Source organism: Vigna unguiculata, chromosome 1 (assembly GCF_037176805.1).
Source record: "Vigna unguiculata cultivar grain cowpea cultivar isolate G323 ecotype 2 chromosome 1, ASM3717680v1, whole genome shotgun sequence".
Taxonomy (NCBI): Eukaryota; Viridiplantae; Streptophyta; class Magnoliopsida; order Fabales; family Fabaceae; genus Vigna; species Vigna unguiculata.
The window spans coordinates 43,418,471-43,437,203 of NC_140792.1; the positions used below are offsets into that span (position 1 = coordinate 43,418,471).

At 29.0% G+C, this 18,733-nt stretch overlaps 2 protein-coding genes and 1 pseudogene across 3 annotated transcripts; 2 read left to right on the forward strand and 1 right to left on the reverse strand.

Annotated features, from left to right (window-relative positions):
- The first annotated feature begins 238 nt into the window (after positions 1 to 238).
- On the forward strand, positions 239 to 1,372 carry LOC114162275 (RING-H2 finger protein ATL70 pseudogene; annotated as a pseudogene).
- Positions 1,373 to 6,807: 5,435 nt separating this feature from the next.
- LOC114181298 (uncharacterized protein At5g39865-like) lies at positions 6,808 to 8,190 on the forward strand. Its single transcript, XM_028067720.2, has one exon. It carries the CDS (start codon positions 6,887 to 6,889, stop codon positions 7,688 to 7,690), a length of 804 nt encoding a protein of 267 aa, XP_027923521.1. The 5' UTR covers positions 6,808 to 6,886; the 3' UTR covers positions 7,691 to 8,190.
- A 1,710-nt stretch (positions 8,191 to 9,900) lies between these two features.
- Positions 9,901 to 14,176, reverse strand: LOC114176202 (uncharacterized). 2 transcript variants are annotated; one of them, XM_028061196.2, is made up of 4 exons: positions 13,769 to 14,176; positions 12,089 to 12,241; positions 11,275 to 11,955; positions 9,901 to 11,118 (listed from the first exon to the last, which is right to left on the reverse strand). In XM_028061196.2, exons 1-4 carry the CDS (start codon positions 14,102 to 14,104, stop codon positions 10,075 to 10,077), a joined length of 2,214 nt encoding a protein of 737 aa, XP_027916997.2. In that variant the 5' UTR covers positions 14,105 to 14,176; the 3' UTR covers positions 9,901 to 10,074. The 2 variants fall into 2 exon arrangements, with proteins under 2 accessions (XP_027916997.2, XP_027917077.2); XM_028061276.2 differs by lacking the exon at positions 13,769 to 14,176 and adding an exon at positions 12,338 to 12,355.
- Between the last annotated feature and the right edge of the window lie 4,557 nt (positions 14,177 to 18,733).

The following is an 18,733-nucleotide window of genomic DNA, read 5'->3' on the forward strand; positions in this document are numbered from 1 at the left end:
CACCTTAACTCCAAAACCTTAAGATAGTGATGTTATGCGTCTTTATTCTTATATAATATTTAACTTTATCTATTATATCCAATGTAAGACTTTTGACTCACTTATACTGTTTTCAACAATTAACTCACACCACAAATAAGTAGATAGATAATTAGTCTGAATTCATAAGGTAGGAGGAGAAAGTGAAATGAATTGCACATGTAATGCCTAATTGCCCTGTCTGGACATATTTGGCTGAGCATTTTCCAAATGCATATTTTTCTTGATTCATACGTAAGCTTAAAACAACACCCATCTAATCTCAATTTCTATATCTATCTCACGTTATCGTTGACTTTGATACAATGTTCCATGACATAACCATTTCTATTACCTCAACTCTCAACTTTCAACTCCAGAAGAAGAAGTCATTATACTATTTCATACATAGGATGAGCAGCAACAGTGCAGTTAACTCCCCTGGATTCCTTGGCTCAAGCAACATCAATGGCTACAGCTATGGCATAGGAATCTCCATTGGAATACTGTTGCTCATCATAACCATCACTCTAACTTCATACTTCTGCACCAGAACACATGTCTCGTTTGCTCCACCTTCCAGGAACAGAAGACTCACCTCGAATGCTCTTGAACCACACCACTCTATAGTTGATGTGAGTTTGGATGAAGCCACTATTCTGAGTTATCCAACCCTGCTGTACTCTGAAGCGAAGGTTCAGAAGTGCGATTCCACTGCAACGTGTTGCTCCATTTGTTTGGCGGATTACAAGGATACTGATACGCTTCGCATGCTACCTGATTGTGGACACCAATTCCACCTCAAATGCATAGATCCATGGTTGAGATTGCATCCCACTTGTCCCGTTTGTAGAACATCTCCGATTCCAACGCCCCTCTCAACTCCTCTCGCTGAAGTCGTTCCGTTGGCTACCAGACACGATTCGTAGGTAGCACCAACACCACAATTTTAACTCACTCTCTGATTCCCAAAAAATATATGAGATACTAAACATCCATTTATGTATCAATACAGATACTTATTGCTTCATCCTTTACTTTAACTTTTTCTTGTACCTATCGAAAACTGAATTATGCGTATGTGTGTATCCATGTGAATCGATAGCTAGCTCTAACCTCAAATCTATTACCTTGATATAAGTAATAGATTGGACTCATTCAAGACATTTTTACTGTTTGTACTGTATGGGCTGGTCGGTCGATCCTTGCGAGATTGCTTCAATGATTTACGGAGGAAGTTTTACTGGAGAGATATAACACTTATGAAACCTGAACCCAACCACGTAAGGTATTGACACCACTTTCAATCTAAAACCTTAAGATAATGAATTTATGAGTCTTTATCTTGATATAATGCTCTAATTTCTCATTTTTAACCAACGTAGACTTAGACTCACACTTGAATTTTTAACGACGCGGTAAAAATTAGAAAACTGAACAAATTGTTTAAGTAGACGTTTAACGTCTACTTGAAACACCGCTAGCTTTAACATGTGTTTCATAATCTTGTTCCTATTAAAATGTTTGCAAAGACTGAGAAATGGGTGAACCACTGAATTTGGGCGAGCCGAAGAGAAAAATTCACAATGTTGTCACAGTTATAATTCATCCATAACTAATTTACGGTTGCACCTCTCATGGTTGATATAAAGAATTATCACAACTGGGATTGCACATACATTAATGCCAAAATTTAGATTACATTATATTCCTACCTTCTGTATTTTCTTAGATATGGCTTCGTATTTCTCCGTTTCTCATCATATACTAACCCCTTCCATGTTTCTTTAAGGTTCGGGATAAATGGTTTTTACTTCTGGTTAAAGTTGAAAAAAATGGAAAAAAGATAGATTGCAAAATTTATTTTATGCAAAAATAAAGACAAAGAAACTGAAAGATAGAGTACATTATTTAATGAATTATGTTACAAAGATTTCTTTTTTCTAATAATTAAAAAGAAATAGATAAAATTATTAATATCAAATAATATCGTTTTATATTCTATTCATATTCACTATCCAAATAATTATAATTTTTGCGCCTATTTTTCTTCCTTTAATTACTATCCATTTGTTATTGTCTCCTTAAACCTTGATACATGATCAAGTATGTGTTAATTATTAACTAGAAATTTGAAAGTTAAGAAGATAAGACCAACAATAAGATGAGTTCTCCATAATTCGGATAAAGAATTCAATCTCAAGTTTGAAGATGTGGTCAGAAGAGTTTTATTAAAGAGAAATTAAATAGATGCAACTTTAGTTCAACTTATATAAAGGATTGACATTAATTTTAATCAAAATCTCAAACCTAGGTTTATAGATCTTTTATCTTATAAGGTGTATAACTTTGTCATTTTTATTCAATGTGAAATTTAGAGTCACACTTAGATCATTTTCCACATAATAAATATTTTCAAACCTTTAATACAATAAAACTCACTTTGTTGAAAATTCAAAAGTTTAAGTCTAAATCTCACATTGAGTAAAAATGAGAAAGTTGAGCATCATATAAGAAGGAATACCCCTAAATTATTGTCTTAACATTTTGGATTGAGATCGGTGTCAATCCGTTATGTGGTTAGGTTTCATATCTCATTGGTATTGTATCTCCCTAATGAACCTTATGTCTCAATACACTCATTATTGATACCAAAATGAGAAAGTTTGATCATATATAATAGTCCTTCCTCAAAAGACTATTTTATGAGTTAGTAGAGAAATTATTTGATTGTTTTTGTATCTACAATTTCAATCGATCATAATACATATAATACATATCACGTACAAGGAATTAGTCAACCATAGAACAAGTGGTAATTCAAAACCATTAATAATTTCGAGTTACTAACTATTACATTGAAAGACAAAATCAAATTTAAGAAAAAAAGGTAATTGATATTAAACGATTAGGATTCTAATAATATATATTTTACCTCATATGACTTTAAATACCAACTAATATTCACCTATCATATAGATATAAAACAGAAAATCAGATAACTAAAGGTCCCATAATAAAAAAATATTTTTTTCCAAATATAATATTGAAAATAAAAAAATGCAAAACTAATCCATTCACTTTCATAAAAAATGAATTGGGACAAATTAATTCGTTATAGTTAGAATGGATTTAAAATCTTAATCATAATGACTAGAAAGCAAGTTAACAAGATAAACTAGTAGTTTTTTTTTTATAATTTTATGATTTTTCATATAATTAATTTATATTTTTAATTAAATATATTAAAGAAACTTTAACTTTTATATCTTAATTATTGTATTAGGATTAATAATTAGATTTATCTAATAAATATTAACTATTTTAAGTAATATTATTATCAAATAAATATAATATAATATAATATAATATAATAATTTAATTTTTAAATTATCTTCATTTTAAGTTTATAAAAGGTAGGTAGATTAGAAAAACCATTATTAATCTATCAAATTAACCCATCAAACCAAATTCACATATTAAAATTTCAACTTGACTCACAAACCTTCCATCACCCATCACTAAAAATAATGTTATGTAATTGAAAAAAATAAAAAAAACCAGCCTCAGAAAAACTTGTGCCAATAATTGAAAAAGTCATGTCCTGGATGTGAATTCAAAGCCCAAACAACCAAAATAGATGCATATTGTATCATATCATATCAAATTCAAATCACCGCCACCATCAAATTCAACCTGCTTAATTATATCATAATGCTCCAATAATTACTTAACAAAACTTCAGCCAAAAGAAAAGTGACAGAACAAAAAAATGCAATCATCCCAAAACTACGAAAAGCCAACGGCTACAGCATAACTGTGCCCTGAACATATGTTTAACGAGAAATCTAACAGAATAAAATAAAATAAAATTATTGCGATTTAGTATGTTAAATTGTAATGGTTGATTAAATTTATTTTGAATCACTTAAAAAAATATTAACTATTAATTAATGAATTTAATTATTAAAATTATAATAAGGAACTGAACTAATTTACGAAATTAGAGAAGTATAAGATGGCCCTCTAACTTATATATCTTTAATCTATTTAATCTCTTCCTTATTATAATATATAACAACATGGAATGTTTTGCTATATTTGCTGCATGCATGTGATGCTCTCTCTGCATTTGGTACTTATTTATTTCATTATAACAACTTTAATATTATTATTCACTTTTATATCAATAATAGGATGAAGTATGTTTTGAGTTTATTAATTTTGATCAAAATTGAAATTCGTTCCATACATTTTGATCTTTAAACTTTAAAAATAAATATAGTCTTTTTAATCCAATTTTATTAATTTTTTTTACGTGTCGAACCTGTTTCATGTTAGTATTGGAGGTTTTTACACTATTTGACATAGTCTCGGTTCAATATTTACTGAAAAATGTATTCTACATCTCAACAAAAATCAACATAATTGGGTTAAAATGATTATATTCATTAATTTTTAAAGTTTAGGAACCAAAATGTATCAAAGTTCCAGACAGAGAAAAATTTCAATCTTGAGTCAAAATTCAGAGACTAAAAACATACTTAACCCAAAAAAAATATATCACTCTCAGGTTTAAGATTACGAATAAGTCATGAATAAATTTAATTAAGAAATTATGATATTATTTTAAAATCAAAATCCTAAAACATATATTTTGAAAAATAAAATCCATTTTATTTACTTTTACAAAGTGTGAATATTCGATTCATCTTAAATTTTTATTAATTTTAGTTTCATTTAAAATCTTAGTAACTAAATTATTGGATTCTTCTCTAATAATAACTAGAGTTATACCAATGCAAGGAGTAGTACTATAATGAATACAAAAATGAGACTATATATTGTGTTGAAATCGAGCTTACTGCCATCAGAAAACTGCATTAATTGTTTTGTTGGTATCGTAGTTTTCTTTCCTAATCCGGCAAGACAGCAACACCATATAAGCATGTTTTTTCAAACGTCAAATCTTATTAGTTGACCAATTCCTAGCTCTTATGATTATCCTTTTCTGCATACATGTTCAAATGCCCAAAACACTTTATAATACTCAGTTCCTTCTATTGTACCAACTTCCACACTACGCAAATCATTCATATGCTTTGTTTCACGGACTTAATAAAAACTTGGACTGCATATAAGAAATACAATAACAAGAAATTACTAATCTTTGCAGGAGGGATACAGGGAGCATGAAAAGGTTGGCAAACGCATACAATGAACTCTGTTTTAAAGTTTAATACAGTGATTGCATTCATGTGCTTGATTTATGAAATGCATCCAAAATGGTATACTTGTTGTGCCTACACATTGTACAAGGGCTTATGGTCTGACACAAACGCGATTAAACATTGAACATGTTTGGTGGACAAATTATTGATTCACTTTTTTGAAATAGACATTTAATGGTTGCAATGTCTAGTGCTTTTTCTTAATTTTTGCTTGCAACAACTAATCTTTTTAGGTCTTTCCGGTGTGCTGCTTTATGTGCGTGATACCGGCATTTGATTGCGGATGGGGAAGGATTAAAGATATGGTGTAGACATGTCTCTGCACAAAAAAGCTTCGATCATGTAAACTTCGTTTCATAGGGAGATGAAATTACCAAGGATTGACTTTGGTGTAACAAAAAAGTGTACATGATAATTAAAGTTGAGAAGGGTGAAAGGTATAATGAAACTGCAAAGAATCTGTACACTTATTCTCACTAAAATCATGAAAACATCTTTAAACTTGTCTAAGTGAAATCTCACAATAGACATTGAGTTTAAGGCAAAACCTCAATCATGATCGATCAGGAACTACTGCTGAAACTAGATATTGGTCATATCAATCACATTAGTCTCTCGAAAAGGACTGTAGTCATCAATTTGTCGTTTACAATGTTACTATCATGTCGGTCACTAAATTTCCATCGACAAATTTCAGAACTTACTTTATAGTCAATCTTTCGCAACTATTTGTGTCTTTTTCTCCCTGCAATGCAATGGGAGTTGCTTAAAGATTCTTAGACTTAAAAGAAGTTATTCTAGTTTCACTGCATAAGAAATTGATGTTAGGTTTCATTTTAAGTTTGTAAGGATGGAAAGAAAATATGTGTGAAGCTATTAAATCTCATGTGAGACACTGGAACCTGATGGAAGACCCACGTCTAAGGCAAATTTACAGTATAAATCGGTACAAACTTCGCATCATAAGTCAGTTAAGTTTAAAATCAATACTATAAAATTATTCATTAATATCTAGTCTTACGTTCGAGATATATATTTCTTAATGAAATATGAAATTATTCATTAATATCTAGTCTTACGTTTGAGATATATATGTCAATGAAATCGATTTTGTAAGATTAAGTTAGATACGAGGACTTTAAGGACAAGGTTGCTTTTACCAGAAATATGTGGAATCATGATCATCGGCACACTTTGTCTCCTCTTTTGTATTGGCCAAATGAATAGGTGTGGTCCAAGGGCACTCCGAGTGAAATTGGTATTGAACCAACTGAATCATGTGGCAAATTGAGACTGGCATAGTTTCCCAATCAGATAGGCAAATGATATTGAGAATATTAGCCACTTTATAGTTTTGAATTAACAAATATGGTTCATATTCCACACCATGATTGAGGCACCAAATGGTAGGTAAAGGGTCAGTCCCACTCTAATCTGATAAAAGATGAGGAGTGGGTATGGCCTTGTCCCCACATCGTCCAGTGATCATTCAAAAGCAAACCCAACAACATCACACAGCTTTAGAATCTCCACTTTATATACTCTCTTCAATCCATAACACAAAACTTATCGTCAACCCCACTCTATTGCCTCACTCATTCTCACAACCTCTTCTTTTCTTCACTCTTTTCACTCACATGCCATCCAATTTTCTAGAGCTACAAGACACAACAGGAATAATGGTGAGGGGAAGGTTCGTCACAAAACTAAAACTCCTCCCAACCATAACCAACTTGAAGAAACAAGGCCTTCTTCTTCAAAAAAGGTTTCCAACCCCATATCATGACTACAAAGAAAACAACCTATCTCACCTGGTGCTTGATGATGATGGTAATCATTTCGGGGAGGAAGAAGCCACCGTAGGGTCCAAAGAAATCACAAAACCTTCCGAACAAAAGTTATCAGTGCCTGCTATGGCATCATGCAACAATGGATACCCATCTCTCAGTGATTTCAAAGAGTTATGTCCACCAGGGGGGAACCACTCCATCATTCTCTACACAACAAGCCTGAGAGGGATAAGGAAAACGTTTCATGACTGTAACACGATCCGTTTCTTGTTGAGGAGCTTCAAAATAATGTACCATGAGAGGGATGTGTCTCTGCACTTGGAGTTCAGAGAGGAGTTGTGGAAAATCTTGGGAGGGAAAGTCATCCCTCCCAAGCTTTTCATCAAGGGAAGGTACATTGGAGGAGCCGATGAAGTGGTTGGGTTGCACGAGACGGGGTGGCTTGGGAAGTTTCTAGAAGGAACACCAACTCACTCCAGTGATTCTCCTTGCACCGGCTGCGCCAACATGGGATTCGCCATTTGTTCCAACTGTTGTGGAAGTTGCAAAGTGTTCAGTTGCGACAGGGACAACAACAACAACCATGAATGTTTCGTTAGATGTCCTGATTGTAACGAGAATGGCCTTGTCAAATGCCCCGTTTGCTGCTAGAGATTTATCCAACCTTTTGGTGCGTTTGTTTTCATTTTTCAGTTCATATGTTATGATTACAAAAACATCGTTTCTATTTTCACTCTATTTTTGTTTTCAAAAATTTGTTAAGGAAAAAGGTGGCAACAAATTTAGCTCGGTTGTTCTCACCGATTTCTTTATAGATTTGTGAAAATGAGAAGTAGATGTAAAAATAAAGAGATGTTTTAATAATTATTGGCATCAACTGAAAATGAAAAGAAAAAACAAACCAAGGTGGCCAAATAAGTTTTATATCATTCTTCTTGTACTATATTATTGATATTTTTTGCTCTTTAACCTTGTCTATCTGGTTCCTTAGAAATGGACATTCTATGCAACTCGTACTATCAGATGTAGAAACTGTAATACAAGCTCATGTTGTGTAGTGTGACAGGTAAACATGTCACTCGGTTATTAATAGGTTGTACAGTGATTTTGAATGAATGGAAAATTTGAGTATCGTGTTTTCATAACAACAATGTTTAGATTTATCCTTTAATGTATAGAATCCAAAATCAAAAAGAAAAAAAAAAGAACAAAATGTAGAAGTACGAATAACCTTGGTTTTGGTTTTGTATTTTGTATTCCAGAATACATAATGTACAATCCTATAATATAAAATTTGTTTTTCAATCTAAAAATGTTTCGAAGTGTATATGTCTGTGTATTTTGGAACTCAAAATAATAAATAAAAAAATATATAATTTGAATTTTAAAATGTGTGGAGTGCACATTAAAATTGGGGAGGTGCAGAAAGAAAAACCATGCCATAGAGCCCAAGATCCATCAAGTTCAGGTCCATAACCATATGGAAGTCTAAGATCCAGTACCCACTTAAGAGGATTCATGACAAAAACTAAAGTGGTCCACTTCGAATGAGAAGGTCAATTGCTAGAATTTGATTATTTGAACTCAAGTTTAAGCATGCCTACCTTATTCACAAAGACAAGTCAATTATATTTTTTCTTTTATTTACTTCTAAGTATAAAGGAACTAAGTTATATAAATTATTTAGAAATAAATAAAATATTGTTATTTATTTTAAGGGTGAAAATTTTGGTAATCTTATAAATAAAAGTAATGTTTATAGTGATCTTTAATTGTTCGTGGAGTTAACTTTTATATTTTTTTTTTCTAATTACAATTATACGCATCAAAATATCTAATTCTCAATTCTATAAAGTCAGAAAGTTTAATTTTTAATTCTACAATTTTAGAGCTCATCATTAACACTGATATTAATCTTATAAATTTCATATTTGTTTATTAAATTATCTTTTATCATAAACTGAGTTCTACAAAAAAATTTCCAATATTTTTGGTATCAAAATTTTATATTATGAACTTTAATATCGTTCTGTATTCATTCAATTTTGAGTTTATAAGAAAATTTTATTATATTATATCGTTACCATATTATAATACAATAATTAATTATATAATATTTTTAAATATAATAATTATTTATATTTAAATATTAAATTTTGTTTAAAATATATATTTACTTGTGATTATCAAAAATCTATAAAGATAATATCTCACTATATTATAAGATATAATAGAATCTCACAATAAACAACTATATCATAAGATATTACCATAATTATCTTACATATATTTTACAATATATTGAAAACAAGTACGATTAATTTATTTTCTATCAATAATTAAAATTGAAAAAATGTGAAAAAAGATTTTGTTCAAACAATTATGAACGAGACATTTATTCTTCTAAATCGTATAAGTCCTTTGACATTAAAAGCAAGTATTTCAATATGTCAATTGATGTCATTAGTAAATGTCACATGTATACCAGTACTATTTATATATAAACAGTGACATACATTAGAATTGGCAAAAGCACGTAATAGGGAGAAACATGAGTTTACGTGCACTGAAAATGAAAAAATAAATAAAAATTCAATTATATAGAAAAGACAATTTTATTAAAATTATCATGTCAAACTTATTTATAATAATATTTGATGATACTCGTGGATTTGGCATATGTTTTTTTATTATGAGTTCAAAAATAGGCATCAAGGTATTAAAATCAAAAGTAATTTCTATTTATAAGAGGAATTTATTAGTTGAGAATTTGTCCTCTACATGGAAAAATATGCATTCACTTGAAAAGGAAATTATAGAGCCATTTACATAATAACCTTCCCAAGAAAAAAGATAACAGATAAAAATTCAACTCACTCGTTGTCCGCAACAAAAAGCTTAAACGAGCATCCATTTGTTAATCGAATTCACTTAAAAATCATAAGAACATCAATGGTTAGCATAAATTTCAATTTACAGTGTGATTAGTAGAATCCTCATTTGAGGCTAAAGCTAAAGTCTAGTGCAGTTATTGATTATTCGACCTCTGGAGTTGCATAACAAGACTGTAACAGTTGGGTATAGTGAAACTCAACTTGTAGTAGTCTATGATGAAGCGATTCTGAAGAAACGATACCTTTCTTAGCATCTGCTTCCAATTCTCTTATAGGTACTGCAGCTAGGAAGCTTTTAATGTATTCTTTACATGCTTCTTTACCTCTGCAACATATAACTTCTTCTTGTTCACTACTCAATTGTACGTCGTTTCCTTCAACAGAATTTATTTCCTTGTTTACTTCATGTGTTTTCTTCATATTAGAATCTGATACCTCTTGTTGGTCGTCTGATGTTTTACCATCTGATATACGAGGAACATCTGGCATGTTGTAAATCGTTGTGTTGCTGTCAAATTTCAAGATATATGCCTGATTACACCCTTCATAAAGTCTTTCTCCCAAGGTGTCAATGATGTAGTAACAATCAGATTCAACTTTGAGGATGAAAAAATGGTCATTCCAACTAACAATATAAACATGAGGTTCACCACTACTCGGACACTCTTGTCCAACACAGCTAATCTCATCCCAAATGCTATCAAACGACATGGCACCATGTAAAAAGTCGAATTTCCCTTCATCATCCATGCCTTCTGGATGAAAAAAACCAACGAAAGATTTTTCAAAATCCACTGTAAGTGAACGTATTTTTGCTTGAATAATTGTTTCAAGGTCAAAATGTTTGTCGGGGAATCGCTCTTTGTAGGTATCATTGTCGCAGAGTTTCCTCCATTCTAATGAGCCTTCTCTGATTAGACTATCAAACTGAGACTCTATAGGCATGTGATCACGATTATTTTGGAACCAATCGGCAATCACAGCAACAAGAACGGTACATGCACTCTCACCTGCTGCACGCTCACTGCGTTGATCAATTGAAGCAAAGAAGACATGTGTTTGAAGCTTCATATAACCATCACGACTCATGATTTCTTTTTGCTTCCAACTCCCTACGACGAAACTGTCACCCCCAAATTCAGATATTGATGATCTCACAGATGTGTCCTCCTCGGTCTTGTACCACTGCATTAAAACGAATCAAATGCATCATACTTGCGTATTTGTTAGTTTACAATCATTAACACAAACATCAGATAGGCTAAAAGTGTCCCCAAAAACTTGTTGATAATACAATGAGAAGAAAACAAGTGTTAGTTTCAATTCAGAAATAATTCTTACATTCAAAGAAAGGGATTCATCGGAACTAAGTTGTCGACGATCAAAATCTATGTCATCACCACCCTCTTCTGCGTACGCCTTCTTTAACAATGGCTCTCCCTTGCAAGTTTTTGGAGATCTGAAACTCAACTTCCTCTTCCTCCATGGAAGTATGTTGCGCTTAGAACTTCGTAAATAAGGCTCAGAAGAAGAAGAAGAAGAAGAAGAAGAAGGATCCTCCATCTGTGAACACCCATCATCAAACTTCGGCTGGCTGTAATAAACCCAGTCTTCATAATTTTCTCTCATTTCGGAATTAAAAGATTCACCAGCATTTGCAGAGGCCAACGTTCCATAACGAAATGACTTACTGACACTGGAATTCTCCTTCCCCTCATCTGTTTCGCATTCATCATCAGAATCACCAAACCAATCGGTTTCCAAAGGATAATTGTATTCACCACCGTCACTCCTAGAGGATCTACCTTCACTTCCCTCTTCCTCAGGATACCCCTTTTTTGCTTTCGATACCAACTCGGTCAAAATCTTTACTTTCATACAACCAATTGTAGAAAACTCATTTTTTTCTGCCAAGTTTGTTTCTGCTGACTTGGCTGAGCGCAATGGCACAGACACTGTAGATCTCTGAACTGAATCCAAGATTTCTTGGGAAACTCTCTGCTCTGTCAAGCTAATTGATATCTGCACACAATCAAAATCCGTTGTAACAAATGCAAAGACAAAAACTTGAAAGCTACTATTTTAATAATTGTACACTATAGCATGCATGAGATGAAATGAAAGAACACAGGAAAATACTGGGAAAGAGACTCACACAAAGTAAAGGAGAGGACTCTGCAGAACCTCCGGTTAGAGTGAGTGGAATGTTTAAATCAAAAACCTTCTGATCCGTTGACGATGCAAATTCAGCAATATTCAATAATTTCGTTCCAACAGCAACCTTGCTTTTCGACTTCCGATCCGATCCCTGCAAAAGAAAACAGTTCAAATTCCGTTTACAGAAAAAGAAAATCAAATTCGTCACTCATTAATCGACCAAACTTTAAAAGAAAAATACAAAAACCATATATCATCTAAAGTCAACCAGAAGTTAGCAACAGAAGAAAAAGTCAAAAAATTTCGACTAAATCTCCTATTTGTAGTGAAAACCCAATAAGTAAACAACAGTAATGTTGCTAACACAGTAAACGAATTAACGCTAACCTGATATGATTGCGACATAACTTGAAAACATATTATTTCATCCATGCTATTAGAAAAGGGATACAATTTTTCATAACAATTTTAACGTTATTTTTCAGTTACATAATTTTTTTTATTTAATGAATATAAATAATTTTTATTTAATGAAATATACAACTATATTTTTTTTTTACCTAAAATTAAGTATATAACTTTTTCACTTCAAAATAACATTAGGTACAATTTTTTAAAATTACCTTCTTGAAATCGTATTATTTAAAAAATGTAAAAATTAATATTTTTTAGACTAATTAATTCGCATTTTTTTTATAGATTAATAATATTTATTTTTAAAATATATGTAATAAATTTTAAAATAGTTATTAAATAAAATAACTGTTTAAAAAGGTTTTTAGAATAACAGTCAAAATAAAAAAATTTAAAACAAAACGATTACAGAAAAAGTAATTATAAAATAATTAATTTTTAAAATAGTAATTAAAGATAAAATTGAAAAATGAAAAATGAACACAGAAAAAGGAATCCCCTTTATATATTGTTATAGATTATAAATCAATATCTTTAGAAGATGTGAGATCAATGATAATATTACATCCTAAGAAGATATTTTTGTGTATGTATTATCTAAACATATATTTTTTAATATTGTGACAATATTCATATAATTAATATTTAAAATAACTTTTTATGACTTTTTTTTTCATGAACCTGAAATTAGTCCTCTAAAGTTTGTTTCTTCCGGTGACAACCCAAAAGAATCCGATGATCCAAAATCACCATACTACTAAAAACTGTAATAAAACTTTCTGTACGATAATACTAAATCACCAATTTCCAAATTCACGTTCAAGGATTTTTTTTTCTTTTCTAATTGGTGAATCCAATTTTTAAATAACTAATTTTAAATCTTGTAGGTTTAAATAGTTGATTTTATAGAAGTAAAAAAATAGTTGACTTCGTAAAAATATAAAATATAAAGAATAATGTAAACTTTCTAAAAATATAAAAGTCTTGTAAATAAATGAAGATTAAACTTGCTAAAAATACAATTAAGAATTCGGTGTATGAATATAGAAAGGAAGAGATTGATCTAAACGCATTGACATAGTATCTTATAGTATTTTTAGACTGTGTAATGAATATCAATATGAACACATGTGGTAGATACGTATGATAAAACTAAATCCCCAATCTCCAAATTCACGTTCAAAAAGTCTTTTATTCTTAACTGGTGAATCCAATTTATAAATTTTAAAACAAATCTGATTGAGACAGATAGAGAGAGACGTACCTTGAAGAGAGTGAAAGCAATCTCCCAGGGCTTAAAGAAATTGTCCTTGTCGCTGTTCAAATTGCATGACGTTTCAAACTCCTCGTCCCAGTCAACCACGGTGGCGCCGTCCACCACGGCCTCTTTCGTCAAATTTCTTGCGGCGGAGTTTCGCCGCAGAGAGCCGAGCGTCATCTTAGAACCCTTCCAGCGAATCTCCACGACTAATCTGGAACCTTCCCGTGCAGCGTTCGGTAGCAGATCACAGCCCTGGAGCCTCCGCACAATCAACCTGACTATGAACTTCTTGGAGACGGGCGACAGCCATGGCCACCACTTCTTCGTCTTCACCACCATCGGTCACTCCCGTTTTCTCACTGTTGTATTATTCTATCGTTTCCCAAAAAAAATATTGAAAGCGAAAATGGTGTTGGTGGAAAGAAACAAGGTTAAGGTTATTGCTGACTTATTTATGGAGAGAATGCGACAAGGTGACTTGGTCGATCATAGGTTGCGCTACGACACATGCCAATGGAGATGAAGTCGTTAGTTTGAGTTTTAAGAAACAGTGTGTGCTTTGTTACTGGTTGGTTAGTTTGGTGGACTGGATTAGATTAATGAATATACATATCATATCTAACACTATTTTCTGTTTTTTTCCTTCTAACAAAATTATAGTTTCGCGTTTTATGCAACACATGTATATCCTAAATTTAATTTAATACAACTGTCGATTTTAGAAATTCATATATTTCTTTTAATATCAAAGATTTCGTTTTATACATATATATATATATATATATATATATATATATATATATATATATATACCAAAGTTTATGTATCAATAAAGAATAATTTCCGTTTATTTGTTTTTGGAATAATGAAGAAGAGATCTATCTACAAAATATTGTCTGATGCAGGGTGAGTAAAGTTTTTCAAAAAATTGTAAAATATATGAGTATAATAATAAATGAAAGAATTAAGTAAGTGACGTATGTGAAATTGATATCTATCTATACAACTTTTAAATTTAAAATAAAGGTTGAAAAGATAATAAAAGCAAATGTGAAATATAGTTAGTTATCAAATATGTACAAAAGATATTACCATTTAATCATTATCAATCAATTAATATATATATATATATATATATATATATATATATATATATATATATATATATATATATCATTGATCATGATGGAAACTTAATAACAAGCGAAAAAATGCCACAACAAAATCACGTGAAAAAAAGAACTATACATCCAACTTTTCCCCACGCCAATAACAACTAAAATAATGTGCTTTATGTAAATTTTATAATAATTTATACTTGAATTCTAATTCGGTAATTCATTAAAAAAACAAATGTAATTGATTAAAATATAATAAAACATGTATTATTTTATTCTAATATAATAAATAATTAAAATATAAAAATATAATCTATAATTAAATAGTAAATAAAATAAAATTAATCAATTTAAATTTTGATACTTTTAATATATTTTTATTCTGAAATCTTTTTTCTTTTATGAATTATTTTCCAAATGTATTAATATCCAACTAATTTTTTCCGTTACATCATCAAACTTACTAGAAACCTTTATCTCATCCCGGTTACAAATATGAGAAGACAAAAAAAATGGGTTAGAAAAATAATAAAGGAATACATTTTGTACAATTAAAAATTTGTAGCATTAAATTTTGCATGAAATAATTAAACTTATAAAATTAGTCTTTATTGACATATTTAAAAGTATGATTAAATATGTTTTTTGTCTTTAATTTTGAGTGAAAATTTTATCAAAATAATTTAATTTAATTTTCAAATTTTAAAAATATATGAATTTAATTCATTTAATAAAATTGTATATATTTTTGCTTTGACATTAATTACGAAAAATATTTGAAATGTTAAATAAATTTAATAAAAAATTATTAATAGAATTAAATCTTATAAATTTCTAAACTTAAGGGACTAAATTATATTAAAATTTCGATTAGAAACTCATTACATTTTCCGATGAAAGTTATAATTCCACGGATATTTTTAACCCTTAAAATTATTTTGGAATCACAAGAAAAAGACAAAATACTACCTGTTAAAACTAATGGAGCAAGCCAAATTATTTACACCGTGAGTATTCTGCATTAGGGTTGGAAGTCAGCATCAGGGCAATGAACGCCAAATAGAAAAATTAGGAACACATTTTGCAATTCTTAAAAATGTCCAATAATCTGCTAGTTGAGAAAGATTTTTAAGTTTCACTGCAATGTGTTGAGATCGAACCAAAGAAATATTGTGTTTACAAAGTCAGGGTTTTGTCACATTTTCAAAATCAATAAATATATACATATTTCTCTCGTTCTCATTTTCATCTTTATTCTCATCTCAAATTTGCTAATACATTTTTTTAAGTAACTAATTTTCTTTTTACTATTCTCTTTTATCTTTTAGTTTTATTTTATTTGAATAAAAAATATTTTGTTACACAATTATTTACCCACTTTCTCAATAGTTCAATTATTTCGTATGCACTTGAAAATTTGTTCTTTTCTTACATAATTTTTCTCCGGTCTTAATAATTTAACTAGTTGAATATTCAACAAGTTCATATAAGAAGTTATAAGGTGGCTTGGTCCTTAAAAAGAAAGGAAAAGAAGAAAAAAATGTTGGTTCGATCCTTTCCGCCAAAAAAGCATACCGGTATCATATAAAAAATATGGGATACTTTTGACTTACATGTAGTGGCGTATTTTAACGGGGCAGGGAGGGGCCTCCCTCCCAAAATTTTTATTTATTTTCTAATTATAATATATATATATATATATATATATATATATATAAATTTTATTAAATTGTAAGAAGTATATTTGAAGAAAATTAAATTATATATTTTTTTATTTATTTTATAAAACATAATATTTAGTGTTAGATAATAAAACATAAAATTAAATATAATAACAAATAAAAATATTTAGGTCTAATTTCTTTTTTGGTTTTATTTTTTTCAAAAATTGATTATATTATTATGTTAATTACACCAACAAAGCAAATAATTTATGTTAAGAGTTTTGATTTTAATAAAAAAGTCATTGATTTGTTTTAAAAATTTTAACGAAATTTATCGTAAAATATCAAATTGTATCAATTTTTCAATAATTTGGACCAAACTGAAACTAAAAAAATGGATGACTAATTTAACATTTTGAAACCAAAACACAAATCAAAAAAGTAATTAAACAAAATAATTATTAAGATAATTTTTATTTTCTTTCTCGTTATCTTTTTAGTTCTTCACAACTTGTAATGATTTTTCACTCTCATATTGTAATCATTTCTCATTCTCATGTTTTCTTTATGTTCTTTTTAAGAAAAAAATGAGTTAAAAACAAATTCATTATTTATGCTCTAATTTCTCATTTATTCTATCTCTTCCTTATTTCTTATCTCAATAATGAAAAAACATTATTTTTTATTTCATGAGTTTTTTTGTATATTACTTTTTTTGTGAATATAGAAGAAAAAGAAATAATTTATTATGTATTTTTTCATAAATGATTTTTAATTATGACTTGACTATAATATATTTTTCTTTCGATAATTATGTGTCTCAATTATAAAAAAATACTATGATAAATTAGTTTTTAATCTTATTTACAAAAGAAAAGTATATTGATAAATAATAAAAAATATTTTTTTTAAAAGTGATAAAAAAATTATTAATAAAAAGAAGATAAACTCTACTTCTTCACATATTTTGAAATATTAGACTAATTATCAATTCAGTTAGAAAATTTATTTCTTAAAATATTATACTAATGATCGAATATAATAATTTAACTCCTATAACATTTTTTTTTCAAGATCCGCCCTTGCTTACATGAGATGAATTTGTAGGACAACAGCCTGACTTAAAAAAATTTAAAAAATTCTTTTCAACTTCTAATTTCATATTTGAATATTAATAAAAGTAAAAAATTACTTGAACTATAAATTTATAAAAAGAATTAAAAATTAAAGTTCACCATTTACTAAAATAATGAAATATGTTATGAAAAAAAGAGATTTTAGATTTGTATCTATAAGTATATAATATCAAATGAAATAATATTAATCATATTTAACATACAAACAAAACAACACTGCATTGTTACAAATCATTTTAAGGATTTAAAGAGGACATAACTTTCCTTAACTTTTTGTTGTAATTTTTTTCAAAGTGAATATATATATATATATATATATATATATATATATATATATATATATTAACTGTCCAAAATTTTTATTTTAAACTTCTGGCTTTCTCAAAATTAAATAATTTGAAAAAGATTTATAAATTAAATTCTTGAAAATAATTTTCTTTAAAAAAATAACCTCATTCTAAAGATGCCAAAGTAGTACTATTATTCTCCCATGACGATTGAGATAAATTTGTATGGAAGTTGGTGTCTCAAATACGAGATATGTACTTGTGAAGTGTTATTCATGATAAGTATAAAGGATGAATTCATAAGTTTTTTTATATTTAAGGAAGTCCTTTTGGAGATAAAAATATTATCTATTATTCATGGTTTAGTTATGCTTTACAAATTTTACTTGGGTATAAATACATATTAATAATAAGGTCTACTAATGGGGATAAAAAATGGAATTGGATGCATACATATGAAGACTGTGTTCAAAAGACTATGATGTTAAAGAAGATAATCTTTTTCAATTGACTAATTTTACTGTAAAAATTTGAACTAATTAGAACATTTCAGTCGAAAAGATTAATTAAGTACTCCTATTTCTGTTAATGAAGTCTTAGATAAGATAAGGAATTATTGTTTATTTAGATTTATTTTTTTTTGTTTATTTCCTTGCATAAGAAAAGCCAATAAATTTAAGTTTGGTTACACATATTTTTTTTTATCAATTTAATCTTTAAATACACTAATAGAAAATTGCACGACTTTTCAAATTTCAAATTA